The 18,547-nt window shown below is 31.7% G+C and overlaps 1 protein-coding gene across 1 annotated transcript; it reads left to right on the top strand.

Annotated features, from left to right (window-relative positions):
• The first annotated feature begins 2,745 nt into the window (after window positions 1-2,745).
• Window positions 2,746-3,561, top strand: LOC117909582 (cysteine-rich and transmembrane domain-containing protein WIH2-like). Its single transcript, XM_034823642.1, has 3 exons — window positions 2,746-2,875; window positions 3,040-3,199; window positions 3,311-3,561. Exons 1-3 carry the CDS (start codon window positions 2,845-2,847, stop codon window positions 3,354-3,356), a joined length of 237 nt encoding a protein of 78 aa, XP_034679533.1. The 5' UTR covers window positions 2,746-2,844; the 3' UTR covers window positions 3,357-3,561.
• Window positions 3,562-18,547: the final 14,986 nt, after the last annotated feature.

The raw sequence follows: 18,547 nt of genomic DNA, 5'->3' as shown, positions 1-18,547 counted from the left end.
CTACGGAAAAAAAATTAAAAGAGGATAGAAGTGGTACACGTAATATTAAGAATCCATTTTAATTGATATTTTCATAAATATAGAGCAATCAAATATTAATAATATTTTTATTTTTTAATTTTAAAAATAATATTTATTTTAAATGAATTAAAAATAAACACATATTAATAATATTTATTTTTTTAATTTTATGATATATATTATTTTTTTCTCTCTCTATAATTTATAAAACATTCTTATATAAATTTCAATGGTGCCTTTTCATTACCAAATTATCAGATTCTTTCACTATGTTTCGTTTATAAACTTGACATTAATGTTTGTCAAGTGAATGTTATTAAAAACAAAAACATTTTATTATTAGAAAGAAACTCTTTTTTTTCCCAATGTCTTTATTCAAAATGTCATTTTTGCTTCATATAATGATGGAAGAGAAATCATTTCAAATCTCTTCCACCTCAAGCTAGAAATGCATTAAAAAATAATATAAAAATATATGCAACAAATTCAAATGAAAGTTTTTATTTTTATATTTATTTTTTAAATAATATAAAAATATATGCAACAATGCATCAATTTACATTTAATAATAATCTCATTAATACTTTATCCTTCAAAATACCGAGAATTAAGAATGAGCAAAGTCATATAATTTATAAAGATAGTAGACAAATTCAACAACAATTAAATCATACAAATCAACCTTTCTAACATCTCGATCAACAAATCACAAAAATTTCTCAAATTTTATTTTCTAACCTGAAAGAGAAGTTGGGAGATTGATGAAATTTGTTTAGAAAAAATGGACCCAAGTTTTGAAAATACTCATTGGTCACATCAAGTGAAATAAAACAACTTAAGTTCTATGGATTATTAACAAATAATAAGTGCCTCGTGTTCAAAGTTTGATTATTCTACTAAATCAACAACTCAATTTGGTAAACAACTACATTAGAATTTTATTTTTAAAAAATATTCTTTAAGATTAATCCCCCTCCGAAGTATACTACTAATAATAAATATGGAATTGAAGATCACTCACTCCATCATCAACCAACTTATAAATTTGTTTGACAATTAAAATGATAATTATTCTTATTTTCTAAAACTGCAAATAGAAAAAAAAAATCAATTTTAAAAGATATTATTTGTAGATAATATGACTTTCTTCTATGACATAAATATTTTAAAATTTTCTTATATTACCAATTGATTGTAGCAGCCACCCAACTTTCCTAACCCACCTTAGGAAGCAACGAATCCTTTTTCCCATAAGAAAGGACATTCAAACAAAGGGTCTAGAAGGTTCTAGAAGGTAGGACATTCAACACGTAATTTTGAAATCTGGGCTTTTCAAATATGAGGTTCTCAGGGCTTGCTAGGCCAAACCCTCATCCTCAAACAAAGGGTCAGGTGTGGTCTTCTAATTTTGGAGTGGATTGCCCATCGACATCATGGATGCTTTGGCCAAAATTTTGAACAGCTTGACAACTTATGCTTGCAAAGATGCATTTCTTTTTGTCCTAGTGCATGACATATGATGAATATAAATATCTAAGATTATAGATAAAGTAATTAATTTTTAACATATGATGGAATCAATAAATTATTGAAAAATGTCTAAAAGTTTGGTACAAAGTGGCGGACAAGTGGAATCTTTTCATCACATCATTCAATGAACAAATCATATATATGTCCAATTAGTAGATAATTTTTGTCGGATGGATAAATCTAAAAGCAATAGGAGTTGATCTTGAAATAATTCATCGCGTTAATATTTATTAAATCAAATATTAATAATTCATTTGACTCCATATTAGTTTGGTAAATAAAATTTCTCATTCCTAAATGGGTGGGTTGATCATTAGACCCATAAATATCCATCAAATTCAAATTAAATTGTATGTTTAAAACAATTAGATAATTAGAAAATAATTTTTTTAAATCTTGAAATTTGTAAAGTAGTAGTAGTAGTAATAATAATAATAATAATAATAATAATAATAATAATAATAATAATAATAATAATAATAATAATAATAATAATAATAATAATAATTTTATGTTGAAATTCTTACTACTTGCTAGGGTTTTTCTTTATTTTTCAACTTTAATTAATTCAAATCTCCAATTGAAAGAGCTTTATTATATGCCATAACCCAAAATTTGAAAGGTAAAAATAACATTTAAATGTGTTAGGGCAAAATTTTAAAATGTGACCCATATTTTTACTAAAATTTTTAAAATTTTTCTAAAAATATTAAATTTTATTTCTTTATAATAAAAGTATTTTTTTTAATATTACATTCACCCTAATACTATTGTAATTACTTGAACTTTTTATTCTATTTTAAAAGCTTAAGCCAGAAGATATCTCAGAAGGGCTTTAACTAAAATAACATTGAAAGTGAAGTTAAATTCAATCATCCAAGCACAGATATGAAATTTCATTAAGCTTAAAAAATAGAATCGAACGGACCGACTCCAAATGGTCTTAAAGCTTGGCTGAAGGAAGCAATAAAGTGCTCATGGCCCAGGGAAACTTCTCCGAAGCCAAGGGACTCACGCGGAGACCACGTACATGGCCAAGACTAAGGCCACCGTGTTGTATATTTTGTATGTGAACAACTAATTCCTTCGTCTAGTCCTCTTTTTGTTCTCCCTGACGCGGTGTCTTCAAAATACGACGAACCTTCTCCAAATCCACTTTTTTTTTCCTTCTATATATACTATTGTTTTCAATCATTCTTCAACACAACTTTTTCATCTTCTTCTCTATAGCTTCTGGTCTCTCCTTTTTCCTTTTTCATAAGTTTGTGAGGATTAAGCTTCGTTCAAATTAAAATGAGTTACCCTCATCAAAAACAGCCTTCAGGTAACTTCTCTTCCATCTTTCACCTATTTCTTTTAACTGCATTTGGTTACTTGGAAATGGTTTCTTAGAAGTGGAGTCTCCAATTTATCATGGTTCAAGTTTCTTGCATTTATGTAGTTAATTATGAAGTTAATGTGAATGTTGGATTGGATATGAATTTGCAGTAGCAGGGTATCCTCCACAACCTGCAGCCACTGCATACCCTGCAGGGCCTTATGTGGCTCCTCCGCCAGTCGGTTATCCCATGAAACATGGTCATGACTACCCTCAGAACCCAGCTGCAGTGGAGACCAAGGCCAAGGGTGATGGCTTCTTGAAAGGATGGTATGTATAAATCTCTATATTTCTTAATTTTTTTTCTTTGTTCTATATATATGTGTACACATATATAGATGGAGACTAATGAACTTGATTTCTTGGGGAAATGATGTGCAGTTGTGCTGCCTTGTGTTGCTGCTGTCTCTTGGACGCTTGTTTCTGAGGATTCAGCCAGAGAGAGAGAGAGAGAGAGAGAGAGAGAGAGAGAGTTCATATATTTAACACATTCTTTTGTGTAGTTTTCATTTTCCTCTTTAGAGTGTAGAGACTGGATTATTATTGTGTGAGCAAGGGGATTACTCGATTGATTGTTCACTCGTGTATTCTTATATTTGATTTTATTACTATTATTATTATTTTAGTGTTAATTGATTTGGTTTACGAAATTCATTTGATTCATTATACCATTCAATGATGCCACGAGATGTTCTAGAAGGTTCTGGGACCTTCCATTTGGAATTCTGAAACTCGAGCTTTTCAAAAGTACTATGAATATTAGGATCCTCAGCCATATAAAAACAGAAAGGAAAGAAAGAAAAGGGTTAAAAATGGTGCTGTTGTAGCAGATTGCACATCCACATCATGGATACTAGGCAAAATTTCCAAAGATATTCCTCCGGTTGGAGCTTGACAAAATTAATTTTCAGAATAAATTTTCGCTGTCACCTAAGAGATATCACATGATATGAATCTGTATTTCTGCACTGTTAAAAGAATGAACCAAAGTTGTATTTTTTATATGATTTTGAAAGTTTAAATTATAATAGCGTATATGCATATATAAGGGGTAGTAGGTTGGTTGATGCTTTAGCTTAAAAAAAGAATTTGTTTAAGTGTAAGAGGATTTGGTATAATGATTTTCCTTCTTATGTTTTGACATATTTGTAAAGAGCAAATGAGAGCTGTCATATTGATTCCAAGATGGTAAATTTTGTTGGAACCCACAATGATTGGGTATTGATAATTATTTACAAAAATCTATTTTATTTCATTTTATTTTGTCTGTTTTTTTTCATTGTAATAATAAATATATATTTGTAATAAACTAATTATACTAATTATACTTGCACTATGACTCTAATTCACAATCAAATTAGGAGTCCTTATTGGCATAAGAAACCTAAATTCATAACAATTTCTAAAGTTTCTTAAATTCATAAAATTCTTTTAATTTGTTTTTAAGTCAGATTAGTGATTTCAACAACACCTCCTTTAAGAAGCCAACCTTTAAAGTCAATCACATTAAACATTATCTTCAACTTCCTAGACACATTTGCCTTTAATGGCTATGTGCAGTTTGATCTTCTGATATACAAAACTCATCCTCAATCTCACCATTTTTCACAATTCCCTAATATAATGAAACTTAGTAATTATGTATTTGCTTTTACCATGAAACATCAATTTTTTTTTGTCAATGTAGTAAAACAGGCTTATTAATACATACACAAAATCCTTGTATGACCTTTTTTTTGTCATGTTATAATTGAGTAAACATCTTGCAAAGTCAAACAATTTTTTCATAAATTGACCGATAATTCCCACTCCACAAACAATAGCTGGAATAATAAAAGTCAAATAACAAAGACTTTCTAGTTTGCCCTTGAAGTATATGGTATTTACTAATTCTTCAATGTCTTTTTTTTCATCTTTAATCCCTTTACAATGGGAGACAAATGTTGATGATGATTCCATCTTCAATCATTTTAGAATGTCCTCAACATATATCTTTTGTGAGATAAGGATACCATCATCCATTTATTAGACCTTGATTTTAAGAGAATAAGACATTAATCCAAAATCTGACATCTCAAATTGTTGTGTCATTGCCTCTCTGAAATCTTAAAACATTTGTTCACAATTTCCTATAAAAATTAAATCATCCACATAAAGGCATATAACAATTACATCATCACTATAATTTGACTGATGTCAAGTATGTTCTTAAAATGATACTTTTGAAAAACTATGTTGTTGAAATTGAACTCTAAAAAGCATGACATGATGTAACAAATAAAGATTCATTTATAAATTTATTTATTTATTTATGTCTATTGGTTTCCCTTTATCCCTTTTGCATTAATTGGATATTTGAGCATATAAGCTCTACATCACTTGCATTGTAAATGACTTGGGTGCATTAGGAGTTGCATAGAAGATCCAAGTCATAAGATTCCTTGCAGAGTGATGAGTTGTTCATAGTTGATTAATGAGTTTGGGTAATTCATCTGAGATTGTAGTGCACTATCTCCTAATTTGAGGGATGACTTGCTTGGTTATTAGAATGGTTTTCCCATAGTGAGTGTCCTAGTGTATGTGACATACTAGATGGAGGCTATGGTGAAAACAATTAACTTTGATTTATTTCCAAAATTAACTTTCTCTTTGACTAATTCATCTAATTCTGAAAACCATTCCTTTTTACCATACATGTAATTGTTGCATCCTATATTAAGGTACTAAACATCTTTGTGGTTTATGTTTAATTTTATTATGGGCTAACACCAAAATTTTCTCCCTAAGAGATGTAGGACATCACATTTATTATAATATTCATGAGGCTAAAGAAAAACAAAATAGGTACTTATATATGTAGTCTTTAAGAGGCACACCAAAGAGACACTCAAAAGGATTTTGGTTGTGAGAATTATTGATGTAGATGGAGTAAAAGTAATGGTGTAGATTGATAGAATTGAGAGTAGCTTCACCCTAGATAGGTTCAAGAGCACATGCATCAATTACTATTGTAGGGAATATTTGGATTTCTTTATTCCTATCCTTAGATTGTTAAAGTGCATGCATAAATATCCTAAGGCCCTATAGATCCATATACAAAGGAAGCATATAGGTAATAAAAACTTTTAGATCTAGAAATATGTGCTTTGCCTTAGATTTGGATATTCCCACATCAATTCTTATTTGTGAAGATGAGCCAAATACGCTATAGATCTTTAAAATTCAATCACCTTTTGCCCAATAGTTCTTTTCGAATCTTGACATAAGAAGGATGGAATCCTCTTGATGGCTAGGGTTCTTTTCTCTTTAGAGTGAATAGGAAGACAAGACTGTTAGTAGTGAAGTATTAACCTAAGGGGTGGGGGATTTATATAGGCTTTTAATTGGCTTAAATGACTTGACTTCATCTTAGGCTTAGGTCACTTAAACTAGCCATTTGAGTCCTAATTGATTAATTAGCTTTGTTGGGCTCCAATTACTCAATTAATCTAGTCTATATAGACCATTTAGTAGCTCTTATGCAACTTTATGTATTTACTATTAGGATAGAACCCTTAAAAGCATGACATGATATAATAGTAGATGAAATTCATTAATATTTATATTATGATTTTAGTTTTCCTACATTATCCTGTCACTACATTATTTATGTTGGACATTTATACCTGCATCACTTGTGTTGTACATAACTTAAGTGCATAAGAAGTTGAATGAAAGATACAAGTCATAGGTTCTTTGCAAGATCAATGAGTTATTTGTACTTAGTTCATTAACTTAGGCAATCTAGCTAATGTTGTGGTGTACTAACTTCTAATTGGAGGAATGACTTGTTTTAGTCGTTAGGATGAGTTTCCTATGATGAGTGTATTAGTGTGTATCGTTATACATTGGAAATGACATACAATGTGTGAAACCAAGGTTTGGTTAATCTCGGTTTTGATGATAACAAAACAAGGTTTAGAACTAATGATTATATTTCAAGTGTGATTAGGCAAGACGATTTCTGAAGTAGCAATCACAAAGACAAATCAAGTCAAAGAGAAATCATGAAGAAGAAGAAGACCTCAAAGAGAAGTGTTTTTCAAGACCCAAGCTTCATAAGATCTCTTTGTAAGGTTGTTGTTGCACTAGGATTTTAATGCATTACATTCTTTACTTATGCACCAAAATCATCCAAGAGTTATTTTGTTTAAAATTTTTAAAATTGGATGATTTCATGTTTTCAACTAAAACCTTCCGTAAAATGTTTTCCAAATTTGTTTAAAAAGTTTTAAGTTGAAAAGGTTGCTTATTGAGCCAAAAACGGCTCAACTGGTTGAACCAGATGAGGAACCGGTCGGCTCTCATGCTCAACCGGTCGAGGGGTGCAAAAAACCTTATCTCTCTTCCAAAATGGTTGTTCAACAGGTTAGGGTGTGAACAGTAATCGGTCGACCCCCACCTCAATCGGTCAAGGAGTGAACAATAACCGGTCGAGGTCCAATGGTCACCTACCAAACATTAAATGCTAACGACTAGTCAACCGGTCGACCGATCAAACCCTTAATAGCTAGTTTGGTCGTTTTCTTCTATAAAAAGGATCCAAATCTTCATTGTTTATGAGCTTAACCTTCCCAAACCTTTCTTGAATATATTTGAGCCATGGAAGAGTGTTTTGAGTGCACTATTGTTCTAAAACTTGCATATTATTGTGCACCATTCAATCCTAGTTTTTTTGCATCATTTGAGCCTAAAGTTTTGTACTAAGAGTTTGTGAAATTATTTGTATATCTTTGAGAGGAAGAATCTAAGTGTGAGTTATCACTTAGGGATTCTCGAGTGTGGAGTATCACTTGAGGGGTTGTTCAAGAGTGGGGTATCTCTTGAGAAGTGTAAAGGGTGCTTGGAGCTAAAAGTTTAAGATGGTGGATTGAAACCATAATTCAATTGTATTGCTTGAAGGCTTGGTTTGGAAGCCTTGAATTAGTGGAACCTCAAGCTTGGGACTGAAGCTAGAGGAGAGTGGATGTAGGCCGGGTTGTGTCGAACCACTATAAAAATCTTGTTTTTGCATTTTCTCTTCCCTACTCCTTTACTTTATATACATTTGCCTTTACATTGTTTTATTATATACTTGCATATATTTTTCTCATACATTTACATAGTTTAAATTTGCAAGAAGAGACTATCACCCTATTCACCCCCCTTCTAGGGCGATTACCATAGGTTTGGATTAGTCTAATTTTTCTAACAATTGGTATCGGAGCTAGACCTCTTGTTTAAGACTTAACCGTCTAAGAGGTAATGACTAATCCATCAAGCTCATCTCACATTGAAAATTTTTCAACCAACCGACCTTCATTCTTTATGGGAATCGATTATTCCTATTAGAAAGGAAAAATGTCTTGGTTTTTAAAATCTATTAATCTTGATCTATGAGATGTCATTGAAGATGGTCCCCGTATTCCTTCAAAATTAGAAAATGGAGTGATGGTTTCAAAACCTAAGCAAGAATGGGATGAGCTTGATAAAAAGAAAGTTCAATAAAATGCCAAAGCCGTTTATATCTTACATTGTGCTATTGATAGAAATGTATTTAATCATGTTTGGAAATGTAAGTCGACTAAAGAAATTTGGAGACTATTAGAAATCACTCATGAGGGAAACAACCAAGTTAAAGAGTCTAGAATCAACATCCTTGTGCATGATTATGAATTATTTTCTATGAAGGATTTTGAATCTATTGTAGAAATGTTTTCTAGGTTCATGGTGATGGTGAATGAACTTGAAAGCTTGGGAAAAACCTATACTAAAGTAGAGAAATTTATGAAGATCTTAAGGTCTCTACCAAAGAAATAGGAAGCAAAGGTGATGGTCATTCGAGAAGCAAAGGATCTCACCAAGCTCCCACTCGAAGAACTCATTGGGTCACTCATGACTTATGAGATAAATTTAAACAATCATAAAAAAGTTGAAGAAAATAAGAAAATTATAGCATTTATGGCTTTAACAAATGATGATGAAGATGAAGAGAGTGAAAGTGATGAAGACTCCATGGAAGAAGAATGCACAAATGAGGATGCTAACATGTGCTTCATGGCTTTGGAGGAACATGAAGATGGGGTAAATTCCAACTCTAACTATAATGAGTTTCAAGATGTACTTCAAGAATTATATTTTGATCTTGAAAAACTTGGGTTCAAAAATGTCTCTCTCAAGAAAAAGATTTCTTGTCTTCAAAATGAGCTCAATGAGCTTAAAGAGAAATTTGAAAATATTGAGAAGACAAAAATCTCTTTTGAAAAGGAAAATGAGGAGTTGAAAAAGAAAAATGAATGATTAATATCCTCTCTACAAAAATTCTCAAATGGTCAAAAAACTTTTCATATGATTTTGGTAAGTCAAAAGTGCATTTTTGATAAAAAGGGGCTAGGCTACAAGCCTTTCAAAAATAAAAAATATTTTAAAAATTATTTTGTAAAGGAAGCCTCTAGTTTTTCACCTTCAACTATTTGTAATCTTTGTGGAAGAGGAGGTCACATTAGTGATGTTTGTCCCTTAAGAAAATCCCCTCATGTTCTTCAAAACTCTAAATTATTTTGGATTCCAAAGGGAAGAAAGACTAATCCTCTAGGACCCAAAAAGATATGGGTACCAAAGGTTACTTAATTTGTTTTGTAGGGATCCATGCAAGAAGGAGGACATGCTTACCTTGGAAAGAATGCATTGGTAATATTAATAATGATATCACTTCTAAAGCTTAATTTGCAATATCATTTTATCATTTTACTAACACTTGGTATAATTTTTGTTAATAATAGAACTTTTGGTATCATATTGATAAAATTGGTATATTTGTTAAACCAAGGTTTGGATTAAAAATAAGATTTTTTTTTAATATATATTTAGGTAAAATTGAATGATCATATGCTTGTGTGCTCTAATAGTGTTATTCAATGCATGTTATATATCTTTTTAAATGCATATGTTCTCCCATATATCTTTTCCGAATCATGCTTTAAATTAGGAATGCTCTAAGGTTGGGTAATATTTTATTTGGAAAAAGTTTTCAAATAAAAAATGGAGAGATTCATTTTCATGAGAAATTATATTATGCTTATTGTTTATTTTTAACTTTTGATATCATGTGATTCTCCTTATATGCTTTATTGAGACTTTTTGTTGATGACAAAGAGGGGGAGAAGTAATGGTAGGTTGCTAACTTGGGAAGAAATATTAATATTTGATTTTAGCAATCCTATCCATAGTGATGCAATGTGTCTAATATGTCATATTTGTATGCATCATGTTCAATAATAATATCTTGCCTATTTTTAAATTGCTCTTTGTGCTATTTATGTTTGATTATATCATTTTGAGCACCCTTAATACACTCCTTAAAGTTTCTAAACTTGAATATTTTCTAAATTCAAAGGAGCATATATTGAGGGGGGAGGGGGGGGGGGGGGGGGGGGGGGGGGTTTAGCAACCTTGGTTTTGACATCATAAAAAGGGGGAGATTGTGAAACTAAAGTTTGGTTAATCTTGGTTTTGATGATAATAAAACAAGGTTTAGAACTAATGATTATATTTAAAATGTGATTAGGCAAGACAATTTCCAAAGTGGTAATCACAAAGACAAATCAAGCCAAAGATAAATCATGAAGAAGAAGATGACCTCAAATAGAGGTGTTTTTCAAGACCTAAGCTTCATAAGATCTCTTTGTAAGGTTGTTAGTGCACTAGGATTTTCATGCATTACATTCTTTACTTATACACCAAAATCATCCGAGAGTTATTTTGTTTTAAATTTTTAAAATTGGATGATTTCATGTCTTCAACTAAAAACTTGTGTCAAATGTTTTCCAAATTTGTTTAAAAGGTTTTAAGTTGAAAAGGTTGGTTGTTGAGCAAAAAACGGCTCAATCAGTTGAATCGGATGAGGAACCGGTCAACCCCTATGCTCAATCAGTCAAGAGGTGCAAAAAACCTTCTCTCTCTTCTAGAACAGTTGTTCAACCGGTTAAGGTGTGAACAGTAACCGGTCGACTCCCACCTCAGCCGGTCAAGGTGTGAATAACAACCAGTCGAGGTCCAACGGTCACCTGCCAAACATTAAATATTAACGATTAATCAATCAGTCAACCCCTAACTCGATTGGTCGAACCTCCAACGGTTTGGTCGTTTTCTTCTATAAAAAGGCTCCAAATCTTCACTGTTTATGATCTTAACCTTCTCAAACCTTTCTTGAATATATTTGAGCCTTGAAAGAGTGTTTTGAGTGCACCATTGTTCTAAAACTTGCATATTATTAGTGCACCATTCAATCATAGTTTTCTTGTATCATTTGAGCTTAAAGTTTTGTACTAGGAGTTTGTGAAATTATTTGTATATCTTTGAGAGGAAGAATCTAAGTGTGAGGTATCACTTAAGGATTCTCAAGTGTGGAGTATCACTTGAGGGGTTGTTCAAGAGTGGGGTATCTCTTGAGAAGTGTAAAGGGTGCTTGGAGCCAAAAGTCCAAGATGGTGGATTAAAACCATAATCCAATTATATAGCTTGAAGGCTTGGTCTGGAAGCCTTGAATTAGTGGAACCTCAAGCTTGGGATTGAAGCTAGAGGAGAGTGGATGTAGGTCAAGTTGCACTGAACCACTATAAAAATCTTGTTTTTGTATTCTCTCTTCCCTACTCTTTTACTTTATATGCATTTGCCTTTACATTGTTTTATTATATACTTGCATATATTTGTCTCTTACATTCACATAGTTTAAATTTTCAAAAAAAGACCATCACCCTATTCACCCCTCCTCTAAGGTGATTACCATAGGTTTGGATTAGCCTAATTTTTCTAACATAATGAATCATGACATTAGCTATCGGGTAGTCATGATTTTCCAAACTATTATGTTGAATGAGCTCTTAACCTTGAGAGAATATTGAGCTAGTACTAAGGTCTTTAATAGCTTTGATCTAAAAGTTAGACTTAAAAGTGGTCATATATTCCCTATAGATTAAGTCACCAGTGATTAAGGTAGGTGACAACAGGTATTCTTAAGATTAGCACCATAATATCTCACAAGTTTGAGACAATGTTTCCTCTTAGTAATCCTAAAGACATGTGATTATGAAATCTATGGCTACAATAATTCCTTAATTGGAATTTGAGGCATGCTCTTTGTGATTTAGAGTATGTCAATTGATTATATTATAGGAGGATCTATAACTCAAGAATGATAAAGGTAATTATGAGAGGTTGATAGTGTTACTTATTAGATTACAGACATTGATTCATGACGAGCTTGCATGTAGTCGTTAGTAAGCCATAGACTTGAGTGTATAATCTCAATATGATATCATAGGATATTGAAGTATAGTTGACTCTTTATAATGAAATGTAAAGTTAACTTCAAAATTGGATTATGAAGGAGCAAGTACTTTCCTATGAGTCTTAATGGTTCTTGCTTAAGCTAATATTCCTTGATAATATGTTTATTAAAGGGTATTTAGAATCTTTATTCACATGTGTGCATAAGAGTTTTTTGATAAATATGCAAGGTTACATAAGACCTTGTGAATTATCTCTCTAGACTATACTAATTGATTAATTGATCAATTAGGACCCAAGTAGGTTTGATTAAGTGACCTAAGCTTAAGATGAGCTCAAGTCACTTAAGCCCACTAAATCTTATATAAACCCCTTTTAAGGGTTAGGGCTTCCATTTAGTCTCCCTATTCACTTAAGAGGGATAAGAGCCCTAGCCCTAGCCACTATCACTTTGTGAGACTTCTACAACCTCTAGTGCTAAGAGCAAAGGAAAGAGAGCATTGGGTGAAAGATCTCTTGGTTTTCAAGATTTGCATCACCACTTCACTAACACTACAAGAAAAAAACCTTTCGTTGACAGTTTTTCACCATCAAGGTAGGGTATATATGTCAAGGTATGTTACTATTTATATATGTCATCTATGCCAGTGTCAAGAAAAGTTTAAAGCTATCTTGACATTTACATATGTCACCTTGACATTTACATATGTCAAGGTTGTTTCTATTTCTACCAATGATCGAATCTTTGTTAGTATGACATATGTCAATGTTTCTTTCATTTTTGTCAAGGTTGGATTCAACATATGTCAAGATTTTTTTATCTTATGTCAATGTTAACTTGCTCTTCTGTTAAGGTTGCTACAACAAATGTCAAGGATAATATGTCAAGGTTTCTAGCTATTGCAATGTCAATGTTGGGCATTGGCCATCTGTCAAGGTTGCCTATGACAAATTTAATATTATTTTACTATAATTTTTAGTTTTAATAGAAAATAAACTTGTTACCATATGAAACTTACTTCCAAATTAAATTTGATACATATTTAATTATGATAATAATAACTAAGTCCTAAAACAATGTAAATAAATTATTACTCAAGGGAAAAAATTATTATAGATACATTTGAATACTAACAACACAATGGAATAAATCTTTTTCTACTTACTCTCTATTTTCTATATACAAAAAAAAAAATCATTACAAATATTCAATTAAGATAATATACAAACTTAAATTGAAAAGTACAATACTATCTTCGTAAGAGGTGGTCACTAATTCTTCATCATCTTCTTCTTTTTTGCTATATTTCTTGAATACCTAGTAGGATAGACACACATTAATAGAAAAGTAAGAAACAAGTATCAAAATACCAATTTTCAAATTATAAGGTACTTTCAATTACAAGAATACATCAAACATATATACAATTTGTAGATACCATATCTCTAGCATTAATCTTCAAGCACTGCCCTCTAGAAAGACCCTAAAATTGCCAATACCTCTATCTCAAACCTATGATAGAAAAAATAAACGATGTTAAGAAAATGAAAAGCTCAAATTGAGAAATTAGATATCTAACTACAATAAAAATATTTTTAAGATTGCTCAATAACCTATCTATAATATATGTTGTGTTAGAAACAAAACAAAAATGCAAACATTAGCCTTCAACAATCATATCGAAAACCTTTTCTTCAAATGTGAATACCACATCGAATGGCCCATCAGCATCATTATCTTGCTAGCGCTGAGGTGTGGTTTTGATTTATGAATTCCTTTTAAGCATTGGCAGGATGCCATTATGCTTGTAGATGTGTTGTCATTAAGGTTTCATTTTGCTTTAAGGTTCCAAGCAAATCAAATAATCATCAGCAAGAATTTAAAAAAAAATAATAAAAAAAATAAAAAATAGTATTGATTTCTATACAAGAATTAAGAGCTTCCTTTAGTTTTTGGTTTGTCCTAGTCTCCAATATGAACATTAACAACAAACCCCAATACAACCATATTTTGTCAACCAAAGGGGTTTAAGGTTCTATTCAGGAACTTTACACAAATTTCAATATAAAACAAATACTCAAATGCTTTGTTTGATCAACAAGAAAACATGCTAAATTTTGAGTTTTAGATTCATAGCCTAACAGAATGATTTGTTTTAGATTTCACATCACTTTCAATTAAGCTTAACACAATTATCTAGTCTAATTGCAAGTTTTCAATTTCCCCCTTTGGTGGAGACCAAAAAAGAAAACCAAAAGAAACCATTCAAAACAAATTTTCCCCCATCTTCTCGACTATCAAACAGAGGACAAGGTAAATTTACATCGTCCACAACCTTTAACATGGTCCACATTAGGTAGTCTTTCACAAAAATGCAAAAATTAACCAAACAAAAATACAAACAGAGCAATGCATCAAACATCTATAAAATTCCTCATTTGGATAGTGAGAAAATGTAAGCAAATATTTTTTTTTAAAAAAATATCATAGTCATGATCCAAATATCTTTCAACCGCCTTTAAAGAACCACCATACAACCCATTTGGTTAAATAAATAAATAAATAAATAATTCTTTTTCTTTCCCTCGCTAATGTTTTTTTCTTGGGAAACAAACAGGAAAACCTAGAAATGGAATAAAGATGATACAGGTCGGGGTCTTTGCGGCAGAGATCATCGAACATGTACCAACAATTGAGATGAAACCAACAAACTATAGCATCAAATTGGAACCAAATGCCTCAATACCTACAACAAATGAAATCGAATGAGTTTAGCAGTTAGCGTAAGCATAATCAAGTAGTAAAATGTTACATCTAACATCAATGCAGCCCCCACAAAATTCATGTTGCGGCACTCTTAATATTGATTCCAATGCTCTCCAAGATGTAATTTAATAGTCATATCAGCAGATTCAGATCAACTATTGGTGCTCGTGTTTGGTTCCTTGAAAATGCGGGAAAAGATAAGAATAAGTTTTGAATCCAAGATTTCTCATCATTTGGGACTTGAGAAAGCAATTAGTTCCACTCAACTACGCTTGATTGACTATTTGATTCTACAAAGGTGGGTTTTTTTTTTTTCCATTTTTTTCAAAATTGAGATAGTGTAAAACTTGTGATTCAAAATTTTCTTTTCTTTTCTTTTCCTTTGTTTTCTCCACTATCCATGAAAAAGTAACAACAAAAAATTCTGTATTCCTTGTTGTAATACCTTTAACAAATTCTAAAACAGAGAAATAACACCCAAAAATCTAAACTTTCATGTGATTATATTAAAAAATGTTAAACAAAAACAAAATCGAAAAGCCCAATAGCTTCAGTAGCAGATAAAGTATAACACCAGAAGGAATGAACAACATATTTGCAAAAAGAAGATAGATTAGAAGAGACAAACCGTGAAACTTAAAACCCATTTAGATTAAAGCAAAACACAAACTGATAATCCGATCCAAAAAATGAAAAAAAACGCAGAGACACCATAGAGAGATTAAACCAAAAACCCAACCCAATTCGTCACTGCAACAAAGTCAAAGCACAAGAAACCAAAACCCCAATTGGGATTGAACTTATCAGACACCCAAATGATCACAGACATCAAAAACCCAGAAAATCTACCTGAAAAAAAGGGGTTAAAATTGAAGCATGTGTCCTAAAAAAAAGACGAGAGAGAGAAAGAAAGAAAGAAATAACAACAAGAACATGAGCCTTTCATTACCTATAATTCTCAAAGATGGAAAAAGAAAGTCCACAGAGCTTGACGTACGCCCCCGTCCCGTAGGATGACATGTCAAATCCTTACTTCTTGAGGAGGGAGTAAGCCTTTATGCTTCGGTTCTGGTTCGACGAACACACCATGGCAGATCGGAACACACCACGGCATACCGAAACACACCATGGTGAAGATGGGAAGGTGAGAGAAAGAGAGAAACAATGTCGATCGGTAGTGTCACCGTCGGTGACGACTGATAGTCGCGATATTGTTGAGATAGGTGAGGCGCATGGGTATGGAGAGAGAACGGGGAAAGAAAAAGGAGGGAAGAAAGAAGAAAAAAGAGAGAAAATGGAGAGTGGCGGTGACAGAGAAGTGGGAGAGAAAAATATGATCTCTTAGGGTTCTTTGAAATGAATGGTAGATATGAGATTAGAAAATAAATGGTCCAGATTTCACCAACATTAATCTTATCACACCAAAATTTAAATTCTTTTTCTGAGTCAACTTTATGAGAATCAATATATGGAATATATTTATAACTTTCATAATGTCAATTTACCATAATTAATTTTCTTCTTTCCTAATGTCTAAATTTGTATGAGTTAACTTAAAAAATAAAATTTTGAAACTTGATATTATGCTGAACAATTGATAAATCAAAATTTCAAATATCTTAATTTTCAAGCTTACACAAATTTAGTAATTATTTTTAAATCAAACACAAGTTAATTACTAATTTAAAAATAATGAAAAATAGTTTATGAAAACAAGATTATATTAATACAGACTAAAAAAAAAATCATTAACATCAATGAATAAAAAAATAGTTTATTAGTATTGATTTTATTTATATCTAGTTATAAAAAAACCATAATGTAGCAAATTTTATTTCACTAAAATTAGTGAATAAAAAATTATTTATAAAAATTTATTTCAGTGCTATTGATATAGACTAAAAAATTATTTAATCAATTTGATAAAAAAAAATGAAAATTGATATTAACATTACTAAAAAAATTTATTAAATAAACATTGACTTCCTTAATCAAAATTTATTGTTGTCACTTCAATTTATAATACTTAGTAAGTAAATTAGATATACACATATCAAACAAATTATTATCATTATTGCTTTTATTTAAGTACCTTGAATACATTGACTTATAAATTATCTGTCAAGATTCTATTATATAAGTCATAAAAGAATTCAACAAATTTTATTTATGTCATTATTGGTTTAAACAAGTTGTATATGTCATAGTTGTTCATTTAAATAGGCAATATTGACACATATCACCTTAAGTCAAGATAATATATGTCAACAATGACCATTTTTCTTGTAGTGTAATTAGATTGGAATTAGGGAGCATCAAGATTACAAGTATGTTAGGACAAAGATCTAAAGTTTTATGTTTTAGAGCTTTTGTTGAGCTTATATTTAGTATCCTTAGGATGGTTTTGCATACACCCCTATGATCTAGGGCTTGGAATGGATTAATTTAGAGATTTCAACATTTACAAAATTAAGCACTCTTATGTACACAAGTGAACAAAGAACACAACTAACCCTCATAAATTGTGTCACCATGGAAACAAAGCTTGAGTGGGGACCACTAGGACATTTAAAAAATATAATGACTCTCTCATAATCCAATTTTGAAGTTGACTCAATATCCTACTATAATGAGTAAACTATACTCTAGTATTCTATGCATATTACAATGAGATATCGAAACTCGAGTCTGTGACCTATTATCCATTGTATCCAAGCTTCCCATGAAATGATATCCACAATCTAACAAGGTGAATGTTATCAACCTGTGGACCCTCACCTGATCCATCGGATCGGCGCGACTCGCTATTGAAAGAAAAGAAGGAATGAAAAAGTTGAGTTCTCCAGTTTTGAAAAACCCGCCCCCGGTGAGGAACGGTGTTGTATGGAGTCGCCACTTACTTTTTATTTTTATTTTTAAAATGGGGAAAATTAAGTAAGAACCAAAACCCCTAATAACCCCAGTATGGAAAAAAAGCGGTCTGGGAAAACTAGATTTTGGGTCCGGGGATCAGGTTACCCATTGGGAAGGTACCTCATGCGAGGTAGCACCCCTCTAGGCCCGGAACTCGGTTTCTACTAATGAATTGGGGTATGTGGGAGCATATGGGTCAAAGATGAAACCCTAGGCTAAATAGATGTCATGAATCACACAATCCTAATTGGTATTTGGCATGCATATGAATTCAACCAACCCAAAACAATGGGTGCGTACCTATGGTCCCCAGCCATGCGCTGCATAAAAGGTCAGCCAAACACAGATAAACATGTAACAAAAATTCAGGATTAGGCACCATGCATGCATATGATTCAACAATCAAAACCAACGATGCGTACCTGTGGTCCCTAGCCATGTGCTACAGCAGAGGGTGAGTCAGCCACGCAACATGTATTCAGAATCAAGCATCAAATTTTATGCCAAACAGGAAGAAGGCTAGTTGAGATCAGGTAATGGACTCCCCAAATGTCATACAAATCAAACTAGAGTTACCTAGACCACACCACCCATAACTTCAAAATTGCCCATACTAACTGAAATCAAACACT

This window comes from Vitis riparia, chromosome 3 (genome assembly GCF_004353265.1).
Source record: "Vitis riparia cultivar Riparia Gloire de Montpellier isolate 1030 chromosome 3, EGFV_Vit.rip_1.0, whole genome shotgun sequence".
NCBI classification, from domain to species: domain Eukaryota; kingdom Viridiplantae; phylum Streptophyta; class Magnoliopsida; order Vitales; family Vitaceae; genus Vitis; species Vitis riparia.
This window is presented reverse-complemented; position numbering and strand designations above follow the sequence as displayed.

Excerpts from the sequence above, each read along its gene's own strand:
- LOC117909582 (XM_034823642.1), top strand. The coding sequence starts at position 2,845 with ATGAGTTACCCTCATCAAAAACAGCCTTCAG. Across the intron at positions 2,876-3,039 it reads TCATCAAAAACAGCCTTCAG|TAGCAGGGTATCCTCCACAA; the intron begins GTAACTTCTCTT and ends ATGAATTTGCAG. Across the intron at positions 3,200-3,310 it reads GATGGCTTCTTGAAAGGATG|TTGTGCTGCCTTGTGTTGCT; the intron begins GTATGTATAAAT and ends AATGATGTGCAG.